Source organism: Lithobates pipiens, unplaced genomic scaffold, assembly GCF_037356315.1.
Source record: "Lithobates pipiens isolate NorthernLeopardFrog02 unplaced genomic scaffold, aLitPip1_a1.2 Scaffold_3, whole genome shotgun sequence".
Taxonomy (NCBI): domain Eukaryota; kingdom Metazoa; phylum Chordata; class Amphibia; order Anura; family Ranidae; genus Lithobates; species Lithobates pipiens.
Genome location: NW_027507790.1, coordinates 141151177 through 141173636, shown reverse-complemented (window position 1 = coordinate 141173636; position 22460 = coordinate 141151177). Strand labels below are relative to the sequence as shown.

General features: G+C 43.5%; 1 protein-coding gene across 1 annotated transcript in view; it reads right to left on the bottom strand.

Annotated features, from left to right (window-relative positions):
• Window positions 1-9149, bottom strand: part of SLCO4C1 (solute carrier organic anion transporter family member 4C1) — a 110162-nt gene extending 101013 nt beyond the window's left edge. Inside the window, exon 1 of the mRNA XM_077462334.1 lies at window positions 8475-9149. Within this exon, the coding sequence (XP_077318460.1) occupies window positions 8475-8892 (418 nt within the window). The 5' untranslated portion in view covers window positions 8893-9149. The remainder of the gene's footprint in view (window positions 1-8474) is intronic.
• Window positions 9150-22460: the final 13311 nt, after the last annotated feature.

Genomic DNA, 22460 nt, shown 5'->3' with positions numbered 1-22460 from the left:
AAAATTAACTTCTTCAATTATTGTTTCAGGGAAATAGGCTAAGGGGCTTCATTCCTAGCCCCCCCCCCCCTCTGGTTTACCCTTTGTGGACGGGACAAGGCATTTTGGGGTGCAGTAAAGATATTTGCTAGTGAAGCTCTAATCTACCACAAAAGTGATCTGCAACGCCCATGAGTCTAATTCTCTCCCCTTTACGGATACTCTCTGGGTAAGCAATGAATGATGGGAGATATGTCTTCACCTCTTCCCAAATATTCTAATATATGTTTCCTTTAGGTATACCTTATCTATATACTCCTCTTTATCTCTTGGGATAAGGAGGTGTTCTGTCTATGAGCTGTGTCTGGCCAAATTCTATTAAGTTTGGATCACAGTGATTTTTTTCTATACATCTGCACGTGGTCGGGCATTTTCTATTTGGTATCTATATACTATTGGTATGCAACCACTTCCTTACACAGAGGTATATATGATAGTAATATGGGTATTGCAGATTCAAAACATGAGATTTTATGTATATATGTATATATGTATATGTATATATGTATATATATATATATATATATATATATATATGTATATATATATATATATATATATATATATATATATATATATATATATATATATATATATATATATAATTTATTTTATTTTATTTTTTGAGGGGATATCAGTGAACCATGGGGGGATACGAGCCAATGAATTACCTGCCATTATTGTCAAAGAGGGTAGTCAAAATGATTGACATCACCAGATCCTCTAGAATCCCATTCTCTCGTTCTATACATGTTTTGAAGTCATTATGAAGAGATTTGGTGCCGGTGACTCTCAGACACCCAACAATCTCCTAGTGTTATCGTTAATGTAGCAATAAGAGAAGTTGTAGAAGATTCGGCTTGTGATAATCTGTGCTAGGATCAGCAGGGTATTCATAGAATTAGATTAGGAATCTGCCATCACTTCTTTGAAGAATTTGATCTAATTGCACTCCCTCATAGAAGTAGGTGTTGTCCCATGCAAAAGTGAACACACCACTTCTAATCAAAAGACTACCCCAGCCTCAGAGCTGGTAATCCTTTTTTTTTAACCTCTTCAAAGTCTATTGTAGTATGGATGAGCTGGATACAGCTATCAAGAAAATATATAATGTAAAAAGTAGAGCGGTCACTTGCATTCCAGTACAGCAATGGTTTTCCTTATACAAATTCCACAGAAAAACAGGAGTGGGGGAAAGTTGCAGCATATAGTTCAACTCCCACATTAATCAGTTTGGACCTAATATAAGAACCAAAATAGCATATAATAGGCAGCACTAGGGTCATCAGTTTGAATTCCAACCATGACACTGCACGGAGTTTGCATGTCCTCCCAGTATCTGTGTGAGTTTCCTCTGGGCATTCCAGTTTCCTCCCACACTCCAAACAAAAACATGCTGTAGGTAATTGGCTCATGTCTAATTTGGCCCTAGCATGAGTTTTAGTTATGCTGGGTACACACAAAAAACTTTACAGATACCTGTGCTAACACATCCAATGTTAGTGCGCTGATCTCCCCACTGAGCTATTGTATTCTGACAGGGGGCCTGCCCCCCTAGCCCCCCCCCCCCCCCCGACAGAACAAAGTGATTAGCCAATGGCTGATCGGATGCTGGCTTTCCAGCATGGTTGTTCAACAGACTAGTCATGAGACAAGCTTCTGTCAGAAGAGGAGCTGTACTCACGGGCTGAAAGTCGGCAAACCGACCGTTTTCAGCCTGTGTGTACCCAGCTTTAAGGACCTTAGATTGTAGGCTCCTTGAGGGCGGGGACCGATGTTACTGTATAATAATATGTAAAGTGTGGTGTAAATGCGTGATGGAGCTATTTAAGTATCTGAAATACATAAAAAATATATAAATAACATTACTCATAAAGTGCAGTACTTGAACTTGAAGTCATGTCGGTTCCCTGACAGGTTTAAAACAGGTGTAAATCTCAGTCACTATAATCTCATATAAGCATTAAATCCAAATGTATTTTGCAGTACATGGCTTAGTGTCAACATCACTTTTTAGCAGAAGCAAGGTGAACCTGAGGTGCAAGCTCTCACAGTTGACCTGCAGGAGACATTTGCTAATGTGAAAGCAAGCCCATGGCCAACTCTCCTCTCATCTCACAGGTAAGTAATTCATTATAGAGATTATCTTTTTAGCTGGCTGTATATGGTGATGGGAATTCTTTCCACTGACCACCAATGTAAAGGGTATTCTTTGCACTGATCAACAATGTAATAAGGTATTCTTCGCACTGACCATCAATGTAAGGGGGAACGACCCTGACCACTAATGTAGGGGACATTCTTCTCACTGACACCGAATGTAAAAGAACAATATTTCTAGTAACAACAAACAATGTCAGGAACCCTTATATTACTGGCCATAACTGAACAGCAATGAAAGGGAAACATTCTCAAATGACCATTAACGAAAGAGAGTACTTGATCATTTAACAGTATGACCACCAGTGTAAGGGAATACTTATCGAGTGAACAACAGTGTAAGGAGGCACTTCTCCACTGACCTCCAATGTAAGGAAACCCTAACCCACTGCCAACCAATGTAAGGTGGTACTTCTACAATGGCCTCCACTGCAAGGGGACTCTACCCCGCTGACCGCCAATGTAAAAGGACCCTATCTCATTGACCATTAAGGGAACACTACAGTAACTACTAATGTAAGGGGCACCTACACATTGACCTCCAATGCAAGGGACACTACAATTTTCACTGGTTGGGTTTTTTGGATAATGTTCTTAATATTCATCCATAATTATTACACAAAAGAAAAATATTGTCATATAGAGTAAGAGGTGTTAAAAATGATCAAGTTATTCATTAATTTTGTATCTGAAACTTACTGATTACAGAGATGTGTTCTAAGGTTGGCAAAGGCTAGCTTACACAATTTTTAGGTCAGGAAGTATTACAAATGTTGTTACATAACTTTCTACAATATTACTGACTTTTAAGTATCAGAGATACTGGTGTGCTTGTCAATCTATGCACTGTAATGTCTAAAAAAACACTTTAATGTTCTGCACAGCCATTCAATGCCTCTGCCCTACATATACCCCACCCCATCTTTTGCTGTTTTAAATGTCTCACTCAGTTTTATATTCACAATTCATTTTTAGCATATATGTACATATATGTACCGTACAGCTGCACAAATATTAAAGTGTATTCCCTTCATTTCCTGTACTCATGATGCAACAGGAAGTGAGAGGAATTCTTTCAGACAGTTGTCAGAGAACAAGTTGATTCAATAGAATGATTTCTTGCCATCTGTAGTAAAAAAAAGGGTTCCTCATGTTGGGATTTTAAACGGACCACAAACAGTAATCATAAAAAAAATACAAATTTATTGATATATATAAGACAAATGACAAAAATAACAAAAAAAATTCAAGATGATAAAAACAAACACATATTGCTGGGGGCAGATATAAAGCCAGCTGAAAGGGAAGCCTTAAAGTTGTCAACCAACATAGCGTCCAACGCATTTCAAAAACACAGCGTAGATCTCCTAAAGGGCTTGAAACTTCCAAAGCTGTAGCTTAAAGTTCTAAGTGTAAGCGTTCCACCGAACAGCAGAAATAACTTAACAAGTAAAGAGAGCAAATGGTCCGTCAGAGCCACGCATGGATACCGGCCAGAATGTCATTGACTGATGGTAATTCACATGTGACACAATAAGCACTCGAAGGGGGTACAATTGGCCAATGGATTTGACTACAACATATCTCAGATTTGCAGGGACTTCAAAGAGCAGAGGATATTTATCATCCAAAAGCGTATTATGTCAATAATAGACAGCATATCGGTCATATATAAGCGTCCAGAAATCACCAGACAATTGCATAGAGGTCTATCCTATGGCTAAGGTCCCCATATAGTCTTGCACATGGAGTGTTATAGTGTGGCTCCTTCCGTCCTGCCATCTGTAGTTCTGGTGAAAACTCCAAAATCTTGGATTTCCCATAATGTTCTGTCAATGGTCACCAGGACAAATAGAGTGCTTGACAGGGCTTAAAACCTTTCCCCACCCTATCCAAAACTGGGAAAATGTGGCTATAGATACACTTTTATGCACATTACATTTCCTGTTTTATCCCATTTCTAAAATGTTTTAATTTTAGGCGTAAAAAAGCACTAAATGCAATGTCCAGCACCAAAACAACCAATTAGAATCCATCCAAAATGAAAACAAATTCTGATATGGGATACTTCACATTGTACCTATTGTGTTGCACCATTTATTTAAAACGGCCAATGAACTGGATTACAAAAATACATTGATGGATGGGAAATCCATACATTTTTTTCAATTGGCCAACCTAAGTTTGTGTGGCCAATTTTTGAATCTAAATGGTTACTATGATCAAGGCACATTTTCCAGTGTAAATCAGCACTCGACTGTCTACTCCAGTCTTCTGTGTAAAAATTAAAAGTCAGCAGCTACAAAAACTGTAGTTGCTGACTTTTAATAAACAGCCTGTCCCAGGATCCAACGCTGTGCTTACCCCAGCCATTTTAACCTCCCATGTTCTTTCCCTGGCACTGGCATCTTAACCACTTCAATACTGAGCCCATTCACCCCCTTCCTGTCCAGGCCAATTTTCTAAATTTTGTAAATAAGTAATTTTTCTCCTTCACTGATGAGGCTGCACTGACTGTACTGATAGGCTGCACTTATGGGCACTGATGAGGTGGCACTGATATGCAGCACCAATAGGCGGCACTGATATGCAGCACGGATGAGCACTAATAGGCAGCACTGATATGCAGCACTGATAGGGACTGATAGGTGGCACTGGTGGGCAGCCTTTATGGGCACTGATAAGCAGCACAAATGGGCACTGATAGATGGCACTGGTAGGTGGCACAGATAAGGAGGCAGTGACAGGCATCACTGATAGGCAGCATTGATAGGCACTGATTGGCACCACTGGTGGGCACTGATTGGCATCACTGTTGGACACAAGCGGGCATCACTGTTGGGCACGGTGGGCATTACTGGGGGCACTGGCAGGCATCGCTGATTGGGCTGCAGTCATAATCAATGCACTTGAGATGTTCAAAGCTTGAGATATTTTTTATAACCTAACCCTGCTTTAAACTTCTCCACAACTTTATCCCTGACTTGTCTGGTGTGTTCCTTGGCTTTCGTGATGCTGTTTGTTCACTAAGGTTCTCTAACAAACCTATGAGGGCCTCACAGAACAGCTGTATTTACACTGAGATTAAATCACACACAGCACAGATTAACTCTATTTACTAATTAAGTGACTTCAAAAGGCAATTGGTTCAACTAAATTTTAGTTAGGTTTATCAGAGTAAAAGAGGGCTGAATACAAATGCACACCACACTTTTACATATTTATTTAAAAAAAATGTTGAAAACCATTTATTATTTTCCTTCCACTTCACAATTACGTGTCACTTTGTGTGGGTCTATCACATAAAATCCCAATAAAACACATTTACAATTTTGGTTTTAACATGACAAAATGTGAAAAATATCAAGGGGTGTGAATACTTTTTCAAGGCACTGTACTTTTCCCACAAAGCAGAGAATTATATTGATTACTTCCCCTAATAAAAGCACCACACACTGTACACAGAAACACAGGCTAGGCACACATTTAACCCTTTGATCGTCCCAGCCAGTATCATTAGTACAGTAACAGTCCATATTTTTAGCAATGATCACTGTATTAGTGTCCCTGGCTCCCAAAAACTGTCAAAAGTGTCAGAATGTCTGTAGCAATATTGCAGACCCACTATAAGTCACTGATCTCTGACACTACTAGTAAAAAAAAAAAAAAAAAAAAAATCCCATAGTTTGTAAATGCTATAACTTTTGCATAAACCAATCAATATACGCTTATTGGGATTTTTTTTACCAAAAACATGTAGCATAATACATATTGGCCTAAATTTATGAAGAAATTAGATTTTTTTCATTTTTGTTTTATTAACCACTTTAAGACTGAGCCTCTTTTTTTAGATGGGATGTTTACAAGTTAAAAACTGTTTTTTTGCTAGAAAATTACTTAGAACCCCCAAACATTATACATTTTTTTTTCTAACACCCTAGAGACTAAAATGGTGGTCGTTGCGGTCTGTCAGAAAAATTGATATCCAACATGTCACGCTTCAAAATTGCGCCCGCTCATGGAATGACGACAAACTTTTACCCTTAAAAATCTCCAAAGGCGAAAATTCTACAGGTTGCATGTTTTGTGTTTCAGATGTGGTCTAGAGCTAGAATTATTGCTCTCGCTCTAACGATCGCAGCAATATCTCACATGTGTGGATTTAACACCGTTTTAATATGCGGGAACTACTCACATATGCGTTCGCTTCTGCATGTGAGCTTGGCGGGACGGAGTGTGTTTAAAAAAAAAAAGTCGGTGCAGCGCTGCGATAATCACAGGCAGTGAGACATTGTCCCGATGCATGGCTGCAGAGATCGGGCAATGTCTCATGGAGAGATCGGTCAATGTCTCATGCAGAGATCGGGCAATGTCTCATGCAGAGATCGGCAATGTCTCATTGAGAGATCGGGCAATGTCTCATGCAGAGATCGGCAATGTCTCATTGAGAGATCGGGCAATGTCTCATGCAGAGATCGGCAATGTCTCATTGAGAGATCGGGCAATGTCTCATTGAGAGATCGGGCAATGTCTCATTGAGAGATCGGGTAATGTCTCATTGAGAGATCGGGCAATGTCTCATGCAGAGATCGGGCAATGTCTCATTGAGAGATCGGGCAATGTCTCATTGAGAGATCGGCAATGTCTCACGCAGAGATCGGGCAATATCTCATTGAGAGATCGGGCAATGTCTCACGCAGAGATCGGGCAATATCTCATTGAGAGATTGGGCAATGTCTCATTGAGAGATTGGGCAATGTCTCATGCAGAGATCAGGCAATGTCTTATTGAGAGATCGGGCAATGTCTCATGCAGAGATCGGCAATGTCTCATGCAGAGATCGGCAATGTCTCATGCAGAGATCGGCAATGTCTCATGCAGAGATCGGCAATGTCTCATGCAGAGATCAGGCAATGTCTCATGCAGAGATCAGGCAATGTCTTATTGAGAGATCGGGCAATGTCTCATGCAGAGATCGGCAATGTCTCATGCAGAGATCGGGCAATGTCTCATGCAGAGATCGGCAATGTCTCATGCAGAGATCGGCAATGTCTCATGCAGAGATCGGGCAATGTCTCATGCAGAGATCGGCAATGTCTCACGCAGAGATCGGGCAATGTCTCATGCAGAGATCGGCAATGTCTCACGCAGAGATCGGGCAATATCTCATTGAGAGATCGGGCAATGTCTCACACAGAGATCGGGCAATATCTCATTGAGAGATTGGGCAATGTCTCATTGAGAGATTGGGCAATGTCTCATGCAGAGATCAGGCAATGTCTTATTGAGAGATCGGGCAATGTCTCATGCAGAGATCGGCAATGTCTCATGCAGAGATCGGGCAATGTCTCATGCAGAGATCGGGCAATGTCTCATGCAGAGATCGGCAATGTCTCATGCAGAGATCGGCAATGTCTCATGCAGAGATCGGCAATGTCTCATGCAGAGATCGGGCAATGTCTCATGCAGAGATCGCCAATTTCTCATGCAGAGATCGGCAATGTCTCATGCAGAGATCGGCAATGTCTCATGCAGAGATCGCCAATGTCTCATGCAGAGATCGGCAATGTCTCATTGAGAAATCGGGCAATGTCTCATGCAGAGATCGGGCAATGTCTCATGCAGAGATCGGGCAATGTCTCATGCAGAGATCGGGCAATGTCTCATGCAGAGATCGGCAATGTCTCATGCAGAGATCGGGCAATGTCTCACTGCCTGTGATTAGCGCTGCGCCGACTTCCTGGCGGGCTCTGCACATGGACCATGCAAACACGCCGGAGCTCATCACTACCCTGGAATACCAATCTCTGATGTTATTACCTATACATGTCAGCATCCAGTTATATTTTGTGCATTTAGGAATGCATCCAGCTCTTTTTGACGCTTTACTGAGATGGCCAGAACTAATTCTCGAGGGACACTATTCCACATTGTGCGGATAAAATTTGCTGACCTTACCAACCAATCAGCTTTCAACTGTCATTTTTGAAGTCCAGATTTAAAAATGATTCACGGAACTGGACTGGTTGCTCAGAGCCATAATTGCTATGTAAACACATAAATCATGCATATGGGTTTATTATAGTTTATAGTATGACTACGATAACAAGGTAAATGACACGTATGTATTCTTTGGGACTAAAGTGACAACACATTTTGTTTCTTTCCAGTGTAAAAGGGACGTGTCTTCCCCCACTACAGACAGGAATTCAAACAGGTTAGATTTCATTGAAGTTAATGCGTGAGGAAGAATTGGAGAAAGGAATGCTGCTCACCTTGCATGATCGCCAGAAGGCTGTACATTACTAAATAACCCTTAGGATTGTTACAACACTGCAGAAATCTCGGCGTGAAGCGTCCCCAGCCGCATGGCCCCTCTTCATACTCTTCGCTGCCAGTGGGACCCTGGATTTCCTTTTCCGGTACTCCAGAACTTGGGACCACCTTTTTAATGTCGTTATCAATAGTCTGCAATGCCACCTCATCTACAGTGGTGAACGTTGGGTTATCTATCCCTTCTTCCATGGTGTAAATCTGAGATTTCAGCCTGGGATGAGGAGTTCTGGACAGTCCCTTAAAGGATCCCTGTAGAGGTAGCAATCCTTCAGACAGATTATCTGTGCATGTTTCAGATGTCTTTATGCTTGGCAAGTGAAGCAAGACCAGATGATCGCTGTCAATAAAATTAGACATCTGTTGAGTCACAAGAAGGTGGGAACACCACCTTGGCTTAAGTTCAGGGAAAACCCACCTGTCATGGACCACACCTCTGCCTCCTCTTTATGTCGCCTCTCTGGCTCTACACTAGGAAGAAAGAGGTAATCAGGTGACTTGTGACGACAACGCTTACAAAACATTACCTGGTGCTGCGTTCTTCTTGTCACAAGTGTACATGTAAATTGTGGGCACTTGTGACATTCCGCTCTTATCTGCAATCACATATTTTTAGCAGAAAAAAGAGAAGTTACGGCAAGTGCTTCTCTGTGGTAACAAAGTAGGAATTGCTGTTTCCTTAGTTAGACAGTCAGGTCGTTTCTACCTATTACTTATTGACTTTACTTTATACACAGAAAGCAAAGATCACATTCACAGTGCCCAGCTTCCATGGTCACTCCGTTAATCTAAAACTATTGTGAAACTGCATTCTTCTTCTGCATGCTGAGATTTGTAGTTCTATAACTGTAACCCTTTAAGCCTGCATTATGGTAACATGGCTAACGCCGATAACTCCTGTACTAATAAAATTAGAAATAAAGAAGAGCAGGAATCCATGTTTTATGTATGCATAGAAAACACCATCCCGAAATCTTTGCAGCAAAACGCGCTAATGTTTCATGCATACAGAATATCTCCCAACTGTCCCTGATTTCGAGGGACTGTCCCTGATTTCGAGGGACTGTCCCTCCGTCCCTAAATCTTCCTTATTTGTCCCTCATTTTGGTCTGATCTATATAGTTGTATATAAAATGCACTTTTTATCTTTCAAAAAGTGTTATCCCAGCGCTAAACCTTTCATCCGAATTCTAAATTGCTGCATTTGTATATTTTAACCACTTTCAGACCGGACCATTTTGCTGGTAAATGACCAGAGGTCTTTTTACACTTTGGCACTGCGCTGCTTTAACTGGTAATTGCGCGGTCATGCAATGTTGTACCCAAACAAAATTTGCGTCCTTTTCTTCCCACAAATAGAGCTTTCTTTTGATGGTATTTGATTGCCTCTGCGATTTTTATTTTTTGCGATATAAACGTAAAAAGACCGCAAATTTTGAAAAAAAATGATATTTTCTACTTTTTGTTATTAGAAAAATCCAATAAACTCAATTTTAGTCATACATTTAGGCCAAAATGTATTCAGCCACATGTCTTTGGTAAAAAAAAAGTCAATAATTGTATATTTATTGGTTTGCGCAAAAGTTGTCACATCTACAAACTAAGGTACGTTTTCTGGAATTTACGCAGCTTTTAGTTTACGACTGCCTATCTCATTTCTTGAGGTGCTAAAATGGCAGGGCAGTACAAAACCCCCCCAAATGACCCCATTTTGGAAAGTAGACCCCCTAAGGAAATTGATAAGAGGCATGTTGAGCCCATTGAATATTTTATTTTTTTGCCTCAAGCGATTGAATAATGACAAAAAAAAAATTTTTTTTTTTTTTTTACACAAAGTTGTCACTAAATGATATATTGCTCACACATGCTATGGGCGTATGTGAAATGACACCCCAAAATAAATTCTGCTGCTTCTCCTGAGTACGGGGATACCACATATGTGGGACTTTTTGGGAGCCTAGCCGCGTACGGGGCCCCGAAAACCAAGCACCGCCTTCAGGCTTTCTAAGGGCGTAAATTTTTGAGTTCACTTCTCACTACCTATTACAGTTTTGAAGGCCATAAAATGCCAAGATGGCACAAAACCCCCACAAATGACCCCATTTTAGAAAGTAGACACCCCAAGCTATTTGCTGAGAGGCATGTTGAGTTCATGGAATATTTTATATTTTGCCACAAGTTGCGGGAAAATTACAAACTTTTTTTTTTTTTTTTTTTTTTTCACAAAGTTGTCACTAAATGATATATTGCTCACACATGCCATGGGCATATGTGAAATGACACCCCAAAATAAATTCTGCTGCTTCTCCTGAGTACGGGGATACCACATATGTGGGACTTTTTGGGAGCCTAGCCGCGTACGGGGCCCCGAAATCCAAGCACCGCCTTCAGGCTTTCTAAGGGCGTAAATATTTGACTTCACTCCTCACTACCTATTACAGTTTTGAAGGCCATAAAATGCCAAGCTGGCACAAAACCCCCACAAATGACCCCATTTTAGAAAGTAGACACCCCAAGCTATTTGCTGAGAGGCATGTTGAGTCCATGGAATATTTTATATTTTGCCACAAGTTGCGGGAAAATTACAAACTTTTTTTTTTTTTTTTTTTTTTTCACAAAGTTGTCACTAAATGATATATTGCTCACGCATGCCATGGGCATATGTGAAATGACACCCCAAAATAAATTCTGCTGCTTCTCCTGAGTACGGGGATACCACATATGTGGGACTTTTTGGGAGCCTAGCCGCGTACGGGGCCCCGAAAACCAAGCACCGCCTTCAGGCTTTCTAAGGGCGTTACAGTTTTGAAGGCCATAAAATGCCAAGATGGCACAAACCCCCCCCAAATGACCCCATTTTGGAAAGTAGACACCCCTAAATTTAGGGGTACACTAGTGAGACTAGGTAATAAATGGCGGGTGCCCTGAAACTATAAAAAAAATAACTAACCAACCAGCGTCACCTGTAACAGTTATATGGTGATCACTGGTGAAAGGGTTAACTAGGGGGCAATCAGGGGGCTTTATGCGGTAGTATATGGGGGTCCCTGGCGCTATAAAAAGCTGCGGCGAACCTAAATACCTACCTGCCTAACTAGCGTCACCTGTGACACTAATACAGCGATCAGAAAAACGATCGCTTATTAGGCTGGGTTCACACTGGAGCGATGCGGGAACGCCACGAATGCGCGGCGGGTTCCCGCATCGCATGCCTCCCGGCGGCAGTTCACACTGCCCTATGCGAACTGCTGGGAGTGTCAGTGAAATGTTACTGACACCCCCAGATCAGTTCGCATATCGCAGTGCGATCTGCAAACTCGGATCGCATGGTGTGAACACCCATGCGATCCGATTCTGCTGCGGGCCAAAAAAAGGGTCCCGTGCGAATTTGCGGCGGGTGCGGCGGGTGTGGCGGGTGCGGCGAATGGCTGAACTCGAATCGCACAGAGATCGGATGTGATTTGCACTGCAGTGCGGTGCGAATCACATCCGTTCTCAAACCGCTGCAATCTGAACCCAGCCTTAGTGACACTGGCGACGGGGGGTGATCACGGGGTTAAACCTTTATTGGGGGGGTTAGGGGGGTACCTTAGAACTAAAGGGGGCTAACCCTAACTGCCCTAACAGTTATTAGTCACAAATGACACCCGCCGGGTGATCAGGGGGTTAAACCTTTATTAGGTAATAAATGGCGGGTGCCCTGAAACTATAAAAAAATAACTAACCAACCAGCGTCACCTGTAACAGTTATATGGTGATCACTGGTGAAAGGGTTAACTAGGGGGCAATCAGGGGGCTTTATGCGGTAGTATATGGGGGTCCCTGGCGCTATAAAAAGCTGCGGCGAACCTAAATACCTACCTGCCTAACTAGCGTCACCTGTGACACTAATACGGCGATCAGAAAAATGATCGCTTATTAGGCTGGGTTCACACTGGAGCGATGCGGAAACGCCGCGAATCCGCGGCGGGTTCCCGCATCGCATGCCTCCCGGCGGCAGTTCACACTGCCCTATGCGAACTGCTGGGAGTGTCAGTGAAATGTTACTGACACCCCCAGATCAGTTCGCATATCGCAGTGCGATCTGCAAACTCGGATCGCATGGTGTGAACACCCATGCGATCCGATTCTGCTGCGGGCCAAAAAAAGGGTCCCGTGCGAATTTGCGGCGGGTGCGGCGGGTGTGGCGGGTGCGGCGAATGGCTGAACTCGAATCGCACAGAGATCGGATGTGATTTGCACTGCAGTGCGGTGCGAATCACATTCGTTCTCATAAACCGCTGCAATGTGAACCCAGCCTTAGTGACACTGGCGACGGGGGGTGATCACGGGGTTAAACCTTTATTGGGGGGGTTAGGGGGGTACATCAGAACTAAAGGGGGCTAACTCTAACTGCCCTAACAGTTATTACAGTCACAAATGACACCAATGCAAAAAAAAAAAAAAAAAAAAAAAAAAATGACATTGGTGTCACTGTGACTGGGGGGCAGGGGTAATTGGGGGGGTGATCGGGGGGTAAAGGGGGGGTGTGAGTGTGCCTGGCATGTTCTACTGTGTGTGTAGAGTGTTGGTGCAACTCACCGATCCGCTCTCCTCCGTGTCGGAACGGAAAATACCGACACGGAGGAGAGAATACATCACTTCCTCTCCTGTGTTTACATTACAGGAGAGGAAGTGATGTCACGGGGGATTTCCATTCGTCGAGAGCGATCGCGAGGGGGTGGCCATGAATGAATGGCCGCCCCCTCATCCCGGATCGCTCTCGAAGAAATGCCGACCGCCGCAGGCACCGGGGGGGGGCCCGATCGGGCCCCCCACCCGCGGGCAGGCAGGGACTTATATATACGCCCATATGCCTGCCCGTGCCATTCTGCCGACGTATATCGTCGTGCGGCGGTCGGCAAGTGGTTAAAAGCCAATATAAAGGAATGGTAGTGGTAAAAAAAATGTCCTGGATTTAATTAACCTTTTTTTTGGTTAATTCTCCCTTAACCACTTCAGCGTAAAGCGGGAGTAAACCCTCTGACATTTTTTATTCTTTTTTCTGACCTGCAAGGGAAAAATCATAATGAGCTAGTATGCACCGCATACTAGCTCATTATGAAATACTTACCTTAGAACGAGGCCCCGACATCTGGCCCGATCCACACCGAGGGAGCTGACATGTTCCCTCGGCGTGTTTTCTGGGTATCGTGCCGGAGCCGCGATATCGTCACTCCCGCGCATGCACGCGGGAGATTTCTTTCCGGCAGGGTCCGGCGTCTGCCGGACTTTCAGCCAAGACTCATCTGTGCAGTCAGCCCCTGCAGTCTGCGGCACATTGCGAGGGGAATATCTCCTAACCCGTAGAGATTTAGGAGATATTTTTTTTACCTACAGATAAGCCTTATTATAGGCTTACCTATAGGTTAAACTTAACAAAAAGACTATACAACTGCTTTAAGGATTTACCCCCTTCCTGACCAGAGCACTTTTTGCGATTCGGCACTGCGTCGCTTTAACTGACAATTGCGCAGTCGTGCGACGTGGCTCCCAAACAAAATTGACGTCCTTTTTTTCCCACAAATAGAGCTTTCTTTTGGTGGTATTTGATCACCTCTGTGGTTTTTATTTTTTGCTCTATAAACAAAAAAATAGCGACAATTTTGAAAAAAAGGCAATATTTTTTACTTTTTGCTATAATAAATATCCCCAAAAATATATAAAAAAACTTTTTTTTCCTCAGTTTAGGCCGATCTTTTACATATTTTTGGTAAAAAAACAAAAAACGCAATAAGCGTTTATTGATTGGTTTGCTCAAAAGTTATAGTGTCTACAAAATAGACGCTATAATGGCATTTTTATAAATTTTTTTTTTACTAGTAATGTCGGCGATCATCGATTTTTAGCCTGACTGCGACATTATGGCAACACATCGGACATTTTTGACACATTGTTGGGACCATTGGCATTAATACAGCGATCAATGCTTTAAAATTGCATTGATTACTGTTCAAATGTCACCGGTACTGAAGGGGTTAACCATTAGGGGGCAGGGAGGGGTTAAGTGTGTCCTAGGGGAGTGTTTCTAACTGACTGGGAGATGGGCTTGTGTGACGTGTCACGTGGACACTGATCGCTGCTCCCGATGACAGGGAGCAGACGATCAGTGTGCTGTCACTAGGCAGAACGGGGAGATGCTGTTTACATCGGCATCTCCGTGCTCTTGAGTTCCGTGACACGATCGCAGGTATACCCACGGTAATCGAGTCTGCGGGTCCCGCAGGCACGGTCACAGAGATCGCAGCAGGCGTACGCACAGCGGGAATTTCAAAGTAACGTACGGGTACATTACTTTGCCCAGCTGTGCCACTCTGCCAACGTACATATGCGGACAGCGGTCGGCAAGCAGTTAAGGGGGTGTGGCAGGGGTGTGTTCTATGCCTACATACATTTGTTAGTAGATGTCCCTCATTCCCATCTCAAAATGTTGGGAGGTATGCATACAGTGCAGTCCTAGCCCTCCATATGAATAAAAAGGCCATAAATAATGCTGCTTTTGAGATTTCTGTTCTGATAAGGTGCATTGAGTAATTTAAGTTATATGTTAACATTTTATCTGAGCATAAGAAAAGTTTACAAAAAACAAAACACAAGTTCAATGACTTAAAGTGATTGTAAACAATCACCTTGTAAAACAACCAATTCAGTTTAAAATATTAATGGAAGGTAAAACATTTTTGTATAGATATAAACAATACATATGCAAATGCTGCATAAGAGCTTCCCAGAGAATGGCTGTGCAGGGGGTCTGTGTCAGGACAAGTCTGATCATTGAAGGAGAGCACACGGAGTTCCCAGCATAGCTAGATAACTGATCACGCTGTGCTCTCCTGCCTAGTGTGGTCAGAGTTTAATAGGAAAGCAGAGGGACTGGCATAAACACCAGAGATTCCACATAAAGGAACTAATACAAAGAGAACAGGATACTTTCTCATACAAGCACATGGTACAGCAGGCACATATCAGGGATATGAAGTGTTGTGGTAAAAAATGCTTTACATTGTTACTAAAACCTGCATTCACTATATCTGGTATCCCACATGTAGCACCCTGGAGTTTAGGCAGGATTGCTCCTCACAAATTTACCTGCCAGGAATAATTATCCAGGTTAATTGTTAGAGATCTATTGATTTCTCCCTAAGTTTGGCCTCATTGCACTTTTCTCTTCTACCACTTGGTGGCCTGGTACGTGGTGGTACTAGATATGAGAAGAGCAATGCAAGGTCAGGTTATGGGTATATGGGGTATCTCAGCCAATGGGCGGGGGTTTTCTTGAATCCCTTGGCCTGCTGGAAGAGCCTATATATTTGGGTGGAGTCAGGTGATCTATGTTCTGTGCCACCTGCACATCTGGCTGCGAGGCTGTGTGAGGGCCTATCCAGAAGCAAGAGAGTAGGGCAGGGTTGGGACTGGGTCAGCATGCAAGCCAACCAACAGTTACGGTTCTGCCGGCCGGAGAACCTGTCGTGGTCAGGGGTAGAAGGGACACTGTCGCCATCAGTCAGGGACTATCCGCCTAATTACCAGGGACCACATTGAGCAACTGAAGCAAGTACCGGGGCAGCATGCTTACCAACCGGGGACAGTGATGAATTGTGAAACTTCAGGGGGTAATAATCTAGGGACCCATCCTGTGGAGGTGACACTTGTACAGCAGCCTTGTGTGTCAAGCCAGGGACCGAGCAGGCCAATGGGGGTGAAGCTTGAGTGGTATATTGAGTGCTCAAGGGGTTCAGCGGGTCCAGTGAGAGACCGGGAGCTCAGCGGGCTGAAGAACTACAAGGAGTGATTATAGTGGAAAAGAAAGGAACTGTTAAGCTTTGTGTTAGGAACTGTTAAAGACTGTTGCCATAGGAGACAGCATTCCTGCACATGCAGATGTGGCATCTTGCTGGATGCCTTTCCCTGCATGGCTGTCCCGCTATTGAAGTCTCGGAGTCTGCCAAATGAACTTGCAACTACCTAAGGGTGTCCTGGTCCTAACCCTTTCACCCCCAAATGTTTGTTAAGAGAAATAAACTCTCCTTTGCATTCAAGAAGTGTCTGGCGCCCAATGACTTTAATCATCTTGTATCCACCATGCCTCACAAACCAGTATACACAGAAGAATGCCAGCTATCTCTTCCCCTGGAGGTTCTCATTAGACCGAAGGAGGCCTGGGACCTTGCTACACACAGTACGCAGAATATGGACATTCAATAGTTTTAGTAAATATAAACTGCTAAATACCTTTTCTCATAAGCAGTTAGAGCAGCCTTGTGACTTCTATCAGTGCCCGGTTAAAGCTTTTCATTCTGCCCTGATTGTCCTATGAGGATACAGGAGCCTGACCCTTTGTCTAGAGAGTGCTGATCACATGCACTCTCCCAATAAAAAAACTCTCTAGCAATACACACCAAACTGAGCATGTGCAGCATGCACCTAAGGCTCTGTTCTTTCAGGAAATGGATTGGGGACTGTGAAAGAAGGGAAGGATCAGGGAAGACAGACTCAAACAGCCTTTTTACACAATGCAGAGGTATAACAAGTATGCTTTACTGCATATATAGACTGAATGTGCATGATGTAATAAAAAAGCAGCTTAAAAAAACGTACTCTATGCTATTGTCGTACTATATTTCCAAGCTTACTCACAGTGGTCTTCGGTAACAAGTTGGATGGTCCCTTAATGGCTACAGCTTCCCCTCTACCTCTGACCACAGCTGGTTCCTCGGTCAGCAGAACCGCTACTTCTGGTTGTACTATAAGACCACAGTCCCAACCCTACACTGCTCTCCTGCTTCTGGATAGGCCTCGGACAGCCAAGCAGCCAGATGCCCTCGGGATAGGCCTCCAACTTCTGGCCTAGCAGCCCGGGGCAGTACAAAACACGTCCACCCAGGTGGCACAGAACTCCAACCACCTGACTCCACCCAAATAAATAGGCTATCCCAGCAGGCCAAGGGACCCAAGAAAATCCCTGCCCATTGGCCGAGACACCCCATTCATTCATAATCTGTCCTTGCTATGCCCTTGTTTTTCCAATGTCACCAGCTACCAGGCCACCCATTGAGAGAAGTGCAGCAATTCCAGAATTAGGGGGAAATAAATTGATCTCCTCACAATTCATAGTTGCCAATGGTTCCGGGACATTCCCGGGATTAGGACATTTGTCCCGAATGAATTTTGTCCTGGGAAATGTCCCGGGCAATTCCAGTTTTTCGCCGCGGACGGCGGAGACAATGTCATTTTTAAGAAGAACAGAAGCTGGTCTTCAATAGAGAACATGTGGCACCGCCCACTCCCGCTGTCAGTGTGTGTGTGTAAAGTGCAGTGGGCGGCGCCACAGTTCAAAGTCGCCGCATGGCAACGACGGGATGTCGGGGGCCAGTTTGTGGATGTTGGGGGCCAGTGGTATGTCGGGGGCCAGTCTGTGGATATCGGGGGCCAGTGTTATGTCGGGGGCCAGTCTGTGGATGTCAGGGGCCAGTGGTATGTCAGGGGCCAGTCTGTGGATGTCGGGGGCCAGTCTGTGTATGTCGGGGGCCAGTCTGGATGTCAGCGGGGGGGCCAGTCTGGATGTCAGATGGGGGGCCAGTCTGGATGTCAGAGGGGGACAGTCTGTGTATGTCAGAGGGGGCCCGTCTGGATGTCAGAGGGGGCCAGGCTGGATGTCAGAGGGGGCCAGTCTGTGTATGTCGGGGCCAGTCTGTGTATGTCGAGGGCCAGTGAGCCTGGATGTCGGGGGCCAGTAAGTCTGGATGTCAGAGGCCAGTGAGTATGGATGTCAGAGGGGCGCAGTCAGAGTCTGGATGTCAGAGGGGCGCAGTCAAAGTCTGGATGTCAGAGGGGCACCAGATGTTAGGAGGACTGATGGGGACACCAGATGTAAGGAAGGCTCCTCTGATGGACACCAGATGTGAGGAAGGCTGCTCTGATGGACACCAGATGTGAGGAAGGCTGCTCTGATGGACACAGATGTGAGGAAGGTACCTCTGATGGGGCACCTGATGTAAGAAGGGACTCTGCTGGGGCACCTGATGGCATCTGGTGGCAGGCAACGTGGCTAGTGACGTGCTCATGGCTCCCACTGATTCTGAATTATGGTGAGTTGAATGATTTCATTTCATATTACAATGTAATAATAAAAATAATGCGATTCAATCATCCTGACACCATAACAATCATGGCGCTGGGATGATGATTGAAGCTCTAACACCAGGTATTTGGAGTATCTTTATCTGCTGATTGTCAAACTCTGGAAAACACATATTGCTATTGTGGTTTAGGATCGGGGGGCTGCTGTCCCTCCATCCCTTTACCCTCCCCCCCCTCTCCCTCTCCATCCTGCATTCATCTCAGACACTAACCACACCCCTTTGAGCCACGCCCCATGTAAGCCACGGTCACTATTTTACATAAACCACGCCCATATTTTTCCGCACGCATTTTCCCCTTTTCCACACCTATAACCGCATGCCCTGCCCCCTAATTATAATACAGCTCCGCCTACTGCCAAAAAAGTGTCCCGAAATTTTTATTTTACAATGTTGGCAACTATGACAATTGGCCAAGGCAACTATCGCCTGGCAACTAAATTTACTAGCAGCCCTGCTTAACATCAGGGTGCTACATCTGTATAAGATGTATTGTGTGGATATGATTTTGTTACTAGCACACAACTGATGCCCGTATGTATGGACATTAGCATTATACAATTAGGGCCATTGTTTTATGTATAGCTTTCTCACCTTCAAAGCAAATCTATAAACAGTAAAAGATCACTTGGACATACATCAGATCACTGTAATTACCAGCAAACATAAGATCAAGCCTGCCTAATACTGTCAGTTGTCGTCAAATTGGGCATCATATTTGTGAGGAGCTGACTGGCTGATAAATTACTGATTTTAACTAAAGTTGTAAAAAAACATGTTTATTTTAAACATAGCAAATGGCCCTGCCTGATCAACTATGCTGCAACTGATTGTAGCAGAAGATGTCAACAACCTTTTAATTATCATATTAATCAGTGACTGCCCATTATACCATATCAGCTTAATATAAGAAATGTTATATACTGTATCTGCTCAGTGTTACAATACCATAGACCAGCTTGTAGGCAGATGCCAGGTTATGGAGTGCTGCTGTTTTAGTTAGTTACTTATCTGCCCAGGTAGGGAAGGGGTTAATGCCATTTCTGCATTTTCCCAGGCTTTTTTAGGTTCTGTCCTCTACCCTCTAGTATATATAACAGGGAGAACACAGGGGGCGAGAAGAGGAAGAAAAAACGACCCGCATGGGAAAGGAGTATAACCTGCAGCAACTTACGAACTCCTTAAACTGTGTTAATTATGGACTTCCACCTGGAAAGGTATGCCTGGGCAGCCCAAGATCAGTTAGTCAGGAAAATCGTATTTTACACTAAGCACTGTAATGCTGCAGAAAGTTCCAGAAAAACATTTTAACGGTTCCAAGCCTGCTCTAAAGATAGTAAAAAGGATGCATGAAGGTTCATGGCGTATCTAGAAAAACAAGGCCTGTAAAGCACACACGGGGTCGAGGAGGAAGGCTACATCAAATGGTTAATTCAGCAGGAGAGTTGCAGGAGGAGAGTAGTAGCTACTGGTAACCAGGAACTGGTGGAAATGTAATAGCAGACAGACAGCGAAGTGTGGTACCAAGCATGGGTGACAGGTCCTCTGGTATTGAGGGGGTGGGTATTTTGGCTCCTTCCCCAGTGGTCTGTTCCCCCAAAAGTAAATCCATGTGTACAGACACCCTCATGGGGCTCAGAGTTGAGTTATCTTCAGGACCACATCCAGAGGAGACATCACGTGCTCGGGAAGACATCCCATTACTAGCCACCTCGAATCAGGAACATGCAAACATAGCTAGTTCTCATCTTACCTACTGAGTATTCCCTGACCCAGACACTGGAAAATGCCACCCCAGTCTCCGAGCTATTAAACCTGCCTGAACTGGGACCAGGTGACCAGCCTATGTCAGCACCCTTCGTGGAAGACACTTCTACAAACGCACCCGAGCTGGAGCCTATGTCAGCCTTGCTGGAGGAGTCAGCATCTGTTGCCTGAGAATACCTTACTACAGGAAGTAGTGAGGAGGAAACCCCTCACTCTGTTTCTACCTCCAGCCCGTATAGAGAATCCTTTTTGGAACAGTGCAGAACTAAGGGGCTACAGTCACTCCCCAAACAATACCTGGACTTTAACCGTCAGCCTGCAGACTCATACCTCTCCCAGGGGTCCATACCCCTGACTTCTCAGATTACTAGGCTCTCTAGTCTACAGAGATATTTTGGTCAGTATGTAGCTGACACATTTGGCTACGATTTCCCATACATACCAGAGCCTCCATCGTATCTTCAGCAAAGCTGTTTGGGAAAGGGTCCAGGTACCGGAACACCTCTGGCATTTCCAGTATCAAAATGAACATATAGCTGCTGGCAATAATTGCATGAAAAATATGGCATGCTAGTTGTACCTAAGTAAATCGAGGGATTGACTTGAGAACACTCAGCCTGCCCATATATGGTTGGAATCTTGGCCAGTCCCTGCTGAATCTGCTGAGATTCAAATGGTCTATGACAGATCTAAGACCAGTTGGCAAACTTCTTTACTTCTGTGACTTTCAGGGGTGGGGTACATTCTGTTATCTGCCCCATCCTGTATGTGTTAGTTCTCCACTAAACTATCTCTAGAAACAAGTTAAATTGTTGTGTGTATCACACATATGCTCCTTTTTGTGTTTTTTTTTTATGTGCTGTCCATAACACATCCACATTTTGCAGTAATCAAAAACACTAAAATCATACAAAAATATGTAAATCATGCTAAAAGAGACCATTCAAATAAACATAATAATTCATGATACTCACTGGGTGTAAGGGTACCTAACATACGTATGTACAAAGAAATCTTTTTTTTATCAAGCATGAGATCTCCATCTCGATGAGGTTTAGGGATGTGATGATTCACTTTAAATCTCAATTGTGTAGGAACATATCTTGTTTTCAAAAAATGTCTAATTACAGGGAGCATCTTCTGATTAGATCTAATAAATGTTGTTATCCAATGTACAATAGTTTTGTGGCGACACAAGCATTCAATCAAATATATGACAAATGTTGATTGACATGTAAAAGAATGTCAGATAATAAATTCCTTAATGTTGTCATAATTGGTAAAGGTAGAACCTTTCACAATTATGTCACTTTCAGAACATTTATGGGCAGGGCCGGCCCAAGACATTGTGCTGCCTGGGCCCAAGCATTAAATGCTGCCCCCCCCAAAAAAATGTCACGCCCACCAAAAGTCTCCCACATTCTTTATTTTATATCATGATAACTCAAATAAAATTTTTCAAAAAATCAGATTAAAAATGCCATGAATCTATTCCCTATTTTGTAGACGCTATAATTTTTTAAGGAAACCAATCAATATACACTTATTGCGATTTTTTTAAAACAATAACATGTAGCAGAATACATATTGGCCTAAACTGATGAAGACATTTTTTATAGTCAATATTTATAGGAGGGGTTTCCACCATCCCTGCTAAGTTTCATTTTATACAGTATGTCTTATTTTCAGTTTGATGTGTATTATATGTGAAGTTGCGTATTAGAGACCGGTGTTGTCATAATATTGAAACCTATTGAGATTTCCATACATTAGAGGATTCCACCATTATTGTTAAGTTATTGATCAGTAAGTTAGCACTACACTTTTTTTTGTGGTGTGGGAACACATAGCAGTGCTTAGCAGCAGGCCTTTTACTGACACTTTTTTTATTTTACCTCCAGTAGTTTATTGTAAATAGTAGTGTGGTGATTACTTATGATACTAAAGATCGGCATGTGGAATAAACAATCAACTGATTTCAGT